Raw genomic sequence first — 12,402 nt, forward strand, 5'->3', positions numbered from 1 at the left:
TGATTCAGTTGTTACTGAAAAGCACTGTCCCCTTCTGAAGACAGGCAATAAAAACACGTAAAAGAAACATGATTCAGCCTTGATATTTCCCCACATTTCTCAACAGACCATGAATTACGTTAACGTAAAGTTACACAGTACCAACGTCCAACTTCTATGGTGATGATCGAGCAGCTCATCCTGTGTCAGGGATCCGAGTGAGATGCTAACGAGCGGAGTGTCAGTGACACAGGCGTCCCCACAGCACCGCCCCTCCCCCGCCCACCATCCGCCCACACTGGCCACGGCATTTGCTGCTCTGTGCAAAATTCTTGCTATGAATTTATCCTCATGTCTTATCCCCCTTATTTAATTTCCTTTTATTAAAAAAAAAAGCATAATACAACTCACTAAATTGACTGCAGAAGCCAGTAAAGGGGCCAGATGTGCATTTTGCAGGACACGGCTCTGAGATCTAATCTCTGAGACGCTTTTAAGCTTTACACACAGAGATACGTGGTCCTGCTCACAGCTAGTCTGGTCTGGGATGGCCTGAGGCTGGGCTTTACTCTTCAGCACCTGCTTGTATGTAATTCTGAGACTCAATCTTTAGGCCAGGATGTGACTGATCTCTGGATTATACTGGCAGAGATTCGGGAAAAAGAAAAAAATTGACAATTGGACAGTGATAAATTTAAGAGCTGCAACTGAATTTAATAATAATTAGTATTAATACTGATTATTAATGCTTATAGGTAAGACCTGGAATGGGTAGTTAGGCCCTTAGTTAGCTTAGTAATGTTTCCATTACTAAGGAATGTTAAAGGTTCAGAAAATGTTACTGTCCCCCAAAAAGGAATAATAGACTCACAGATTATTTGAACTAGAAGGGGTCTCAGAGATCATCATCTAATCTAAAGCCTTCATTTTAGGTAGAGATTCATGACTGTAAGTGGACTTTCCCACAGATAAGAGTAACACCAGGGGGGGTCACGTGCAGAGGTGACATTCTCAGCCCGGAGCTCTCACCCCCAGGAGTTCCCAACACCGAGGGCACCTTCTCAATGCCCACGTTCCTCTTGAGAAAATCCATGGTCTCACAGGCAGTGCATGTGGAAACTTCTAGTCATGAGCCTTACATTTTCACCAGGGCACTTTCTCTTCATGCCTACGTCGTATCTGTGTTCTCTGTCTGATCTCAGCATGCTTGAGAGCCTCCTCACGGCTCTGGCAACATCTGATTACTTTATAACTCCTGTGACATCTTACCAGAGGGCCCTGCAGAAGCAGAAATTCCGTAAATATAAACGACTGTATAAGGATTATGAAACTGATTAGATGTTTACCAAGCTCATGGCTTTGATGGTGATCAGAAAACCCTTCACTAACTAACAATTATTTCCCTTGACAAGCTTCCTGGAAAAGAAAGTCCTAGACATGGAAGACAAGCACATAGTTCAACTTCGGTCAATCAAAGAAGAGAAAGACCAGCTCCAGGTGTTAGTATCCAGGCAAAATTCCATCATTGAGGAACTGGAGAAGCAACTGGTGACGGCCACGGTGAATAATTCAGTTCTCCAAAAGCAGCAACATGATCTGATGGAGACAGTTAATAATTTACTGACTCTGATGTCAACATCAAACCGTAAGTCAAGTTTACATATAAGTTTTTCTTCTGTTTTGTCACTAGTCGGTGAAACTTCAAAAATTCATCGAAAAAACACAAAAAACCTTTCATTTTCTAAGAAAGCCACTATTTCTCTTACATATTTCATATGAATACTTTATAGGGCCTCAATATGGAACCAATTAAAAAGGAGAGAGAGGGGAAGAGGAATATATATTTACACTAATTAAATATTATGAGGCAAACCACTCAAACAACCTTTTGTTCCTGGGCTCGGAGAGCCTTCTTTCAGTTAGTTCCACTGCTAACACAGGTGTATAGGGCTGGCCGAGTTACTAAGCCACGTGCTTAGTTGCTCAGTCATGTGCAACTCCTTGAGACCTCACGGACTGCAAGCCGCCAGACACCTCTGTCCATGGAGATTCTCCAGGCAAAAAATACTGGAGTGGGTTGCCATTTCCTTCTCCATTACTAAAGCAGAGTGAATATTTTTTTATTTTTTAGGAGAGAAGAACAACACTAGGCCCATAGGGTTGTTGTGAAGGTTAAATGAGACAATGCTTGCGTAAGACTGGTATCCAAGAAACACCAAGGTCCTGCTCTCACACACCCGTAACGGCATCTCTCCTTCCTTATTCCTGTTTTATCCTTCAACTTCCATATTAGAGGGAAGCAGGGATACATCTTCCATCATTAACTAGAGAGATGATACCCAACCTGTGCGGTATTTTAAGATTGCTTTTTCTCAAACACCGGCTCTAGCTCTTACTATGGCCTGTTGCACAGAGCCCTTCCAAACGTTTTCGTTCGACACAGATGCACTTTACATGTGACTCATGTAGAGACATTTCTTCATTTCGATAAGAAGTCTGTTCTCACGTTTCCCTTGAGTTATACAGTTATGCCCACTTCAGTAAGAGACGTTTAAACAAGGTTTCTCCTTAAACCAGGAAGCAGACGAACAAGCATGACCTGTGCTACGTGGTGGGTCTGCAGCGCATGCCTTCCAAAGAGAGTCACACTCCTTTGGAATTTTGAAAAATTTGCATTTTTTCACACGTGTAGAAAAGGAAAAGACAGTCACCTGATGCCTGGTAGGACCAAGACAGTGTGAGGTGCCAGCTTTGATGAGCCAAAGTAGAGGAAAACCACACAGCTCAGATCCTGGCAGAAACAAGCAGCAAGGAGACAGGCGGCAGGACGAGCTTGGTTTGCCCGCTTGCCTCGGCCGGCGGGTGGACGGAGCCCCGGCCTGAGCAGCCTGCCAGCCCCACCTGCTCCAGAGCCTGGGGTGCTGGTCAGTCTCTAGAAGGAAGATAAACACATACCTGCAAGAACAGATGCACACAAACATTTTTTTTTTTTTTTAATGTGGCAAAAAGAAAAAAAAAAAGGATTGGGAAGTCTGTTGAGACTGAAACAAAAAATTTGAAAGAATTTCATAGTCCTAGATGTTTTACACTTTCAAGGAAGAATTTCAAAGACACAGATAAATAAATTTTAGGTTCCTCTTTAACACATGGCAGACTACAGTCCATGGGATCGCAGAGTCAGACACGATTGAGTGATTAACACTTTCATTATACTTTAAGACAAGCTACTGTGAGATGGTTGCTAAAAATCCAAAGAATACTGAGGAGTCTTCACCCAATGGTCTAAAGAAATATTACTATCTAAACAGTTGGCCTCAGATGCACAAGAAGAAAACAATCCCCCCCAGAGCCTAACTGGTGAGTGGCGGTGGGTCCAGCCACTGCAGAGCCAGCACCCTTTTTAGGCACGCTCTTTATTCTTTCGCAATCGCTTTATCTGAGTCTACTCAAGATGAAAGACTTTTTCACAAGTAACAGTTTGCAAAGGGGGACTGCAAAGTACTTGCATTACATACAGCTGATGGGAAGGAAAACGAAGTGTGGATTATTGGTAGTGACCTTTGAGAATTAATACCAAACAGGCTGAAAGAGGAACTTCATCAGAAAGGCTTAAGAAACTAGCATCTTACGCTAACAATTCAAATGTGATACAATCACAAATAAGTGCATCTCAAAATAATCAGCTTTTATCTTTTCACAAACTCCTCTTAAAAGCTTTCCTATTTTTTGAAAAACAGCCTCATACTCGCTTGCCAAGGACGAGCAAATCATCTTCAGAGACTGCGGGGAGGCATTCAAATCAGGACTGACCACCAGCGGCGTCTACACACTGACGTTCCCTAACTCCACGGAGGAGATCAAGGTAAGGCGCTGCCTCCCGCTTTCAGCCCCCTGGCTTGAAGCAGGTGGTTTCAGAAGCAGAGCAGCTGCATACACAGTTCTCACACCATGCCAGCGGCATGCAGAGCAAAGCAAGAGATACTGACCACGAGCGACTTGGAGCCCCGCCGCTGGGTCCCCAGCACTGACGGTGCTCGTGAACGATGCAGAAACAGCCATCCCGTTCTGTGCGTCCACCTCCCGTGTAAGATGATCTGCTTGTGCCCCCCTTGCATTTGGCTTGGCCACGCATCCTGTCAGTTGTTTGTCTTGAAGTGTCAGACTCTCTTTGTGAGTTGTAAAGAAAATGTTTTCCAAAATCTGAGAGTTTCAATAACCATAGTTTATGCGTCAGTCCTTATTTCATGTAACAATGGTTGGTATTTCATTCAAAAAAAAAAAAAGCTCATTCAGTTTGCAACTAAAAGTCACAGTTTCTCTCTTTGAGACAGCCACAGGCACTCTGATGTGCAGAAATGATTAATGCCCACTTCCATTTCATCAAACGGAATAGAAAAAACAGACACGCAGCAGTAGAGGTTTAATAAAATTCGTCATTTTTACTGCTTCATCAGGGACATCCTGAAGTGACACTGGCTTTTCTCCTGCAGTTGCACGTGTGTGACTGAGGAACACAGTGACGGTGTCCGTTGTTAGTTCATTCCAGGGTGCTGGCAGTTTCACCTGCTAGTCCTTTTGTACCATCTGTGCAAGCACCATCACAGCCCTGAAGGCTGCGGACTTGCTGCAGAGGGGCTTAGGGATGCTGGCGTAGGCTGTTCTTACCCCCTCTGATGGGCTTTTCTTCCCAAGTATGTGCATAAGTGAACCAAGAACCAGAACTTACCATAAGGAGAAGGCGGTGTACAGTTCAACTTGGTGTTCTTGGTTATGCTGGATTTTTCAGGAGTGTGGCTCCTGAATTTGCTGCGGGAGATGTTAAGCTTTAAGTGGGGGTGGGTGGGGGTGGGAAGGGGGAGTCAATTCCCCAGGGAATATTTCAATGTGGCTTCTATAAGGTAAAACAGCCTTACACGAGAATCAGTATGAAGCACTATATAACTGTGAGACGACTGTATTTGTTAAATGCCTATAAATATGTTTACAACTAACTGTAAAAGCAGCTACAAATTGAATGAACGGAAACACTTACGGAAACGGCACTCAACGCTGCATCAAAATGAAAATGTTAGAGGTTCCTGAAAGTATTAGCCTTTTGAACTCAGGATTATCCTCAGTATTTAACATGGTGATAGAGAAAAACACTTTATAAAGAATACAAACATCAAGGTTATATACAAAGACATGGAATTTGAAACAGTAACATACGCTTGATTACGAACTGAAAAGATAAACAGTCAATTTATCTTGAATAATACTTTCCAAAGAAATCTAATTCATTCATGGTGTTCTAAGTCAACCTTAAAAGCCAGTTAATGTCCTAGCACCCTAGAAGCAGTGCATTAGGGGGAGGAGAAAAAAAAAACCCCAAACTCAAACAGTCTGTTGCCAGTGAAAAAGTAACGAGCAGACTCTGTACTAAGCCCTTCAGTCCCCTTTGCTCTCTGGCTTTCAGGCCAACTTCTTATAGGCTATTGTCTGTCACCAGATGTTGGTCTGCCCTTGGTCTGGAGGCAGGGGGACGGCAGGACAGGAGTGACAGAAGGAGGAAGGGGATGGAGAATGAAGTGGAATGACCCCAACAGACCCAGAGGGACCAGCCGCCCTACGGCGGTGTCACGCTTCCTGCCTCACTGCGTGTCCCTGCCCCAGCGGCTGTACCAGCCCAACAGCCTCCGTGCTGGAAGAGGGTGATATACGGCTCTGGGCTGCTGGAGTCTCAGGTGATGGCTGGAAGCGTTAGCGTTTACACACCCTTCTGCACACATGCGGTAAGAGCAACTCACTGAACAGCAGGCAGCAAGCTTTGAGACCCCCATCTTTCATCTCTAAGATAGACGGGCCCGATTAAGTTACCTCTGGGTCCCCCTCCAGACTTCCCCTCCTGAGAAAGTCTGATAGACTTGGGCTTAAACTCTGACTCTGCCGGCGTGTGCCTCTCGGCAAGTCACTGCCCTGTCTGCAGCCTCTGCTCCCTCATCTGTGATGTGCTGCGGGCTCCCCTGTCTCACAGAGCAGTATCGGGGTGACCAGGAGGACAGGGCTCGGTGCCTGCCATCCAGTCGATGTACGAGAAGCGTGACTGTTCTGGCTGCCCTCAAGAGCCACGAGGGCCTTTCCTGGTGGCTCAGTGGTAAAGAATCTGCCTGCAATGCAGGAGACTCAGGTTCGATCCCTGGGTCAGGAAGATCCCCTGGAGAAGGAAATGGCCACCCACTCCAGTATTCTTGCCTGGGAAGTCCCAAGGACAGAGAAGCCTGGAGGGCTAGAGTCTGTGGGGTCGCAAAAGAGTTGGACATCCCTTTGCGACTAAATAGCAATAACAAAGGGCCATGGACAACTTCTCTGCAGGGCGGGGCACTCAACTCACTCTGAATCTTCTAATTCAAGAAAAGGATGCTCAACAGCTCTCTGGGCAGATCTTTCCCAAAGAGGCTTAAATATTTCAACTAGAATTCATTAGATTTTTGTACAAGATAGACACTGCATGGTGGCATTTATCAGAAGCATTGTTGTTTTTGCTTTTAAGAGACACAGTGGTTTCCTTCCCTAAATTTCACAGGATACCTGACTCCTAACGTTTTTCCGTTTGCTGTTTAATCACTCGTTCACCATGGCCTCAAGAGCTGAAGCGTGACATTTTAATCGAGTGTTATTTGCTCAAAGACATCAAACTTGAGAGCAAGATACCAGGCCCGTGGGCCGTGCTGTGGTGTGCTAATCAGAAGCACTGACCGCCCTCGCGTCTGGGGCATTATCTGGGGACTTCCGCTTTTCTGACCCCGATGCAATCTGCTCCATCATTTTCATCAGTACCTCCTGGCTACATGGAGAGCTCCACTGGAGCACGATCTTCCTCTGGAAGCAGTATGAGCCAACTAGCCATAACGCTTCAGTTTTTATAAGTGCTGTTTTTTTTTCTTCCCTTCAAGCTGGACAAATATTTGAAAATGTTCTCACGATCCTATCGTTGTCCCTAATGGGTTAGAGGATAGTGTGGCTCAGACCCCAGACCTTTGTCTTGAGTGATTTCTGTAACAAGATGGAATCATTCTCTGACTTAAATATCAGTAACTCATCAGGGTGATTTCGACACTGAAAAAGTGAGTGTCAAGGAATGAGGACAGGCTCACTGACAACAGCATGCAGGCCCTTCACCCCTGGCACACCTTTTAGGGTAGCAGAGTCCACGTGTGCGCACGTGACTGCTCAGACCAATGGAGCTTATTCAGCTAATTTACTAGAAGGATCTTCTAAAAGACATGCTGACGGAAGTCGGTGGTACTGACCATCTCATGGACCAGAGGCAAGTGAGAGGCAGGATTATTCGTGAACTGACTTCAGTGTGGAGCTGGGTGGAGGGACTTCTGGCCTATTAACTAAAGAGCCAAGCTTCTCTGTGTTTGGAAGCATGTGTGTGAGTCACTCAGTCATGACTCTGAAAGGTCCCACTCTTTGTCACCTTAGCCATTTCCTTCTCCAGATCTTCCTGACCCGGGGATCAAAGCCGGGTCTCCTGCACCGCAAGCAGACTCTTTACTGTCTGAGCCACGAGGGAAGCCCGTCTGGGAAGCACGAGGGAGTAGAAAACACATCACAGAATCAGGAATTAAACAGGCTTTATTCACATCCTATATGCCAACACTTACTAGCTGAATGACTCTGATCAGCTTAACCTGACTTTACCAAATATTCTCTCCTTTCGAAAATGTAGAACTAAGAGTATCACAGCAAAGTTGCCGTGAGATCATAGATAATACATACAAGGAACTGAGCCTGGTGCTTGGAATGGAGTGATGCAGAGCAATGATAATGATTAATAATAACATCAGTTCAGAGCGATAAGGGGTTATCTTAAGCAGATCGATTTCATATGGCTGATTAATTTAAGTGGGGAAATCATTTCATTCCTGATAAATAAAATTTTCTTTCATGGAACACATGTTTCCAAACATAAGGATCACCAGGAAGGCGACCTGGGCTGAGTGACGGTGCTGGGGAGAGCCTGGAAAGGTGGTAGAGAGAGGGGGACAGGCGATCTGGCACTGGGCTCCAGCCGCTGCCCTCGGCTGGCTCAGAACAGGCTGGCAGACAAGTGCACTCAGTGAAGGGACAGGCCTGGGTGCAGTCTGGGTGTACCGTTAGCCCCCAGTCCCTAGGATTTCAGCTCAAGAAGCAGTACGGTTCACATTTAAACTTACTCTGCCAAAACCACCTCCAAAATTATCCCCAAAGACCGTGGAGGACAACAAAGAAAGAATACTTTTCATTGGTTTTGAACCTTAACTTTCATATTTACTACCTTGGAGGCTGTAGGGAAATTAATCTTAACTTTTTGGAAAACGTCTTCGTTCTACTGTAATCTCATTATTTAAAACTATTTGTGTAATCTTATTTTCAGGGGTTTTTAATTTCATAATAAAATTCCAGCTGAGGTGAAATTAAGCATGGATGCTCTTAGATCAAGAAGGAATCCCATGTCCTGAGCAAAGTTTAAACTCACCAAGCCCATTTAAAAGCAGAAATCAAAAGAGTAGGGAAGTGAAACAACAGGGGCCGTGAGCAAGGTAGAGAGAAGCATGAGGTCGGGGTCTGTGGGCGGAACCGCCAGGCCCCGCTCGGTTCACACACAAAGCCTCCAGTCCCTCCTTCTGAGGGGTGAACCATGGAACCTGACTTTGATCCCACACTCAGAGGAAGCCTAACAGCTCCACGGCATCACAGCAGTCTTAGAAGCTCTGCAATCCAAGAGTATCCCGTTTACACAACTCTCTGGAGAGGTGATTGGGACTGGCAGCCACCATAAAGGTTTTCAGGGATGTGGACACAAAGCAATAGATCTCTGCAGGCTGGAGATGAGAGATTTGGAGCCAATCAGCCAACGTGTCCCATTCCAGAAAACCTCTAAGGAACAGAGATCTCTGGGTCAGCTGTCAGGGTGGGGCTCTAGCCTAGAACAGATGATGACAAGGTCCTATTTTCATCCACACGTCGTGTTATGTTACTGTTTACTTTTCATCATCATTTTAAACTCATGGTTTTCAATTTCCTTAAAATCCTTTGCCTCTTGGAAGACCACAGAGATTTACCCCAGAGAACCCCATCAGCTCTGGCCGTATTCTAAGTATCTCTGTTCATCTCGTTTCTGTTATGTAAGTCCGGACGTTTCCCAGGCAGTAACTGTGCGTTCCCGTTGCAGGCTTACTGTGACATGGAAACGGCTGGAGGTGGGTGGACAGTCATTCAGCGACGTGAAGATGGCAGTGTTGATTTTCAGAGGACTTGGAAAGAATATAAAGTGGTATGGATATTCTTTAAACCATCTGAAAATAATTTTCCTTGTGAAAACTAACTTTGAGAATGTGCAGGACTACCACCACAAATCTAAAACTAACCAATGATTTTTGACCATTTTTTTTGTTTTGAAACCAAAAAGATCTTTCTAACTGGTGCTTCGGTCACCACGTTAAAGAATGGTCCAGTCGATGTAACGTAAATGAAACATCAAAACAAAGGCATGCGAAAGCTAGTGGGCTCAGCATTTCTAGGGGTAGACTACTTCACAGCAATTCACACCTCTACAAACTAAGGTGTTTATAGTGATGCTTCTTTTTTAAGATTTTTTTTGATGTGGACCATTTTTTTAAGTCTTTATTGAATTTGTTACAATACTGATTCTGTTTTATGTTTTGGCTTTTGGCCACCAGGCATGCAGGATCTGAACTCCCCAACCAGGGACTGAACCCAGACCCCTTGCACTGGAAAGTGAAGCCTCAAGCACTGGACCAGCAGGGAGGTCCCTATGACAATGTTTCTACTGGGGGTTCTCCAAGTTGTTCTAATTATTCCAATACCAATCTCCTTCTGGTAACAGCTTAGCTTCTTAAAAATGATTTTTTAAAAACCGTATAGGGAAGGTCCCAAAGTTTCACAGCCCAGGAAGGAATTTCTGCTGAATGTTTGATGCTTGTTCTATGTTAAGTTGATGGACTACTGATTCCAAATATGTGAAGGGAGAAAAGAAAAATAAGTGAAGTAAGCGACCTTTTCAACTTGAATTTCAGGGATTCGGGAACCCTTCGGGTGAACACTGGCTGGGAAATGAGTTTGTTTCACAAGTGACTGGTCAGAAACGCTACGTGCTGAAAATACACCTGAGAGACTGGGAAGGGAACGAGGCGTACTCGCTGTACGACCACTTCCATCTCTCGAGTGAAGAGCTCAACTACAGGTGAGGAAATTACATGCCACTGAGGCGAGTTAAAAGACTTGCTGGAAGTCAGAAGCCCACTGTATTAACCAGGATCTGAATGACTCACAGGCTACCTTAATGGGGAAAAGCAGCTTGTCTCTCAGTTCTTTGCTGCCCTCAGCCAAGTGTCTCTAGTTTTAGCAGTCTAACGATACAAGGGCAGCTTTATGAGACAGAATCGTGCCTGTTGCGTCTGCTCTGTACCCTCAGAGCACAGATGAACCCTGCCTGGCAGGTAATTATTTGCAGAATAAATGCATGTTGTGTCCTTATTCTAAGATATCATGCCAATGACACAGCAGATGTATGTGTGTGTGAGTTGCTCAGTTGTGTCCAACTCTTTGGGACCCCACGGACTGTAGCCCACCAGGCTCCTCTATCCATGGAATTCTCCAGGCCAGGATACCAGAATGAGTAGCCATTTCCTTCTCCAGGAGATCTTCCCAATCCAGGAACTGAACTCGGGTCTCCTGCATTTGGCAGGCAGAGTCTTTACCGTCTGAGCCACAGGGAAGCCTAGCAGATGCATGAGTATGCTGTTTCCCTCTAGAAGGTTTTAAAAGTTAAATCTATCTTTGTGAAGTTCAACCACATTCAGTTGCTGCGTTCCGCTCCACGCTCAAGAGAGGCATGACTAGCTAGGTGGTTGGGCAGCTGGGTCCTCTCCCCTGGGCTGCAGGAAGACAGGCTGGTTTGCAGCTTGGCCTCAGTATTTGCGTCCTCCCACCTGCTTGGCGGAGCTAATCTCAAATGTTCCAAGAAAAGCACGCACAGTTCTGAGTGGGAACTGGCTCTCTGGCGCTAGAGTGGCCTGGGAGTGGAGGCAGAGCAAAGGGGCCCTGCACCCTGCTGTGCGAGGCCAGGGCAGTGCAGGGGTCGGGGCGTCTCGCTGTCACGCGGGGGCTCAGGACGCCTGTTGCTGGTGGGGCTCAGGGGGACGGGGTGCCTGCAGGTGACCCAGGAACTGGTCTGGGAAGATACAACACAAGGGGTCAGGTGCCAGTACATCCTGACGGGGTCTAGAAGGCACCGGCTGGGGAAGAACGGAGGGGGAGGCGCGGCTCCGGTGGCCGCAGGGCACACGTGAGACACCTACTCTGCTGTCAGGCAAAAGAGAAGGTCCACAGCAGCGTCACAGGAGACAGATGTCAGCTGGCCTGCAGTCCTGGCTGAATTCCACCGATGCCCAGTACAGAGCCTCTGCTCAATGAAAATTCCAAGGCCTTAGTAGTTTGGGGGTGGCGGGGGGGGCACCCTGTGATTTTTAAAGTCCTTGAGCTGGCTTCTCGGGGAGGCCGCAATGGATAGCTCGAGAAAAAACGGGCTGAAAGCCGGCCTGCTGACAGCTACCTGAGATGTGCACAACGTCCAGTGTCCTGCTGAACAGTGGGCCAAAATTCAGAAGCATTTCTGAAGACATGATTTCTGACAAGCTTTGACACAACTTCTAAGAAGTCAGCCACTGGCTCTCATCACACACAGAGCCGGGCTGCCCAGGGTGGACTGGGGCTCAGACGAGTGAAAAGATAGGTGTCTGGGCTGCAGTGCAGTCCCAGAGGACTCTAAAGAGACCAAAAACTCAATGAAGTTTTAGACATGAGTGGCTGGTCACTGTTTTACCTCCAAGCTAAATATTTTTCCAACTGGCAACAGTTAGAACTCTACAACAGAGAAATTAAAAAGACAGAAAGAACACAAAAATTAAGGATTAGACTATTTACACAAGAAGATTTGACAAAATGGGTCATTACCCTTGTATGCTGACATTATAAAAATATTTTAAACTGTGATGGTTCTTAACAGATATTTCCTTTAGAAACGCAATCAATTTTTAGATACATGATATAAAAAAGCCCATATTTGTTTAAAGCTCAGTTTAATTTACTTGACATTATAGGGCAGATACTACATTGAAAAAATTATTATCCTGATAAAACATGTCAATGTGGTAAGAAAACTGGGATGTGACTAAAACTTGAAATAACTATAGATACTTCAGAACATCAACTGCATGTAGCAGTTGTTTTTTGCTAAAGGAACTTTCCCCAAATGTTAGAAAACTGAAAAAATACATGTTATAAGAATGTATAAGTGTATCAATAGAATATGATTCTTTTTACTAAAACTAAGAACTATTTGTATCTTAAACCCTAAGAATCGGTCACTTTTGT

At 45.4% G+C, this 12,402-nt stretch overlaps 2 protein-coding genes across 4 annotated transcripts in view; one reads left to right on the forward strand and one right to left on the reverse strand.

Annotated features, from left to right (window-relative positions):
* The window catches only part of MCPH1 (microcephalin 1), a 229,369-nt gene that overhangs the window by 109,953 nt on the left and 107,014 nt on the right, over nucleotides 1–12,402 (reverse strand). The gene's annotated exons all lie outside the window — the stretch shown is intronic.
* ANGPT2 (angiopoietin 2) overlaps nucleotides 1–12,402 on the forward strand; it is a 56,443-nt gene that overhangs the window by 37,651 nt on the left and 6,390 nt on the right. Inside the window, exons 4-7 of the mRNA XM_013975359.2 lie at nucleotides 1,392–1,624; nucleotides 3,717–3,841; nucleotides 9,179–9,280; nucleotides 10,044–10,210. Coding sequence (XP_013830813.2) covers nucleotides 1,392–1,624; nucleotides 3,717–3,841; nucleotides 9,179–9,280; nucleotides 10,044–10,210 — 627 coding nt within the window. The remainder of the gene's footprint in view (nucleotides 1–1,391; nucleotides 1,625–3,716; nucleotides 3,842–9,178; nucleotides 9,281–10,043; nucleotides 10,211–12,402) is intronic.

The sequence above is a fragment of the Capra hircus genome, chromosome 27 (assembly GCF_001704415.2).
Source record: "Capra hircus breed San Clemente chromosome 27, ASM170441v1, whole genome shotgun sequence".
NCBI lineage: Eukaryota > Metazoa > Chordata > Mammalia > Artiodactyla > Bovidae > Capra > Capra hircus.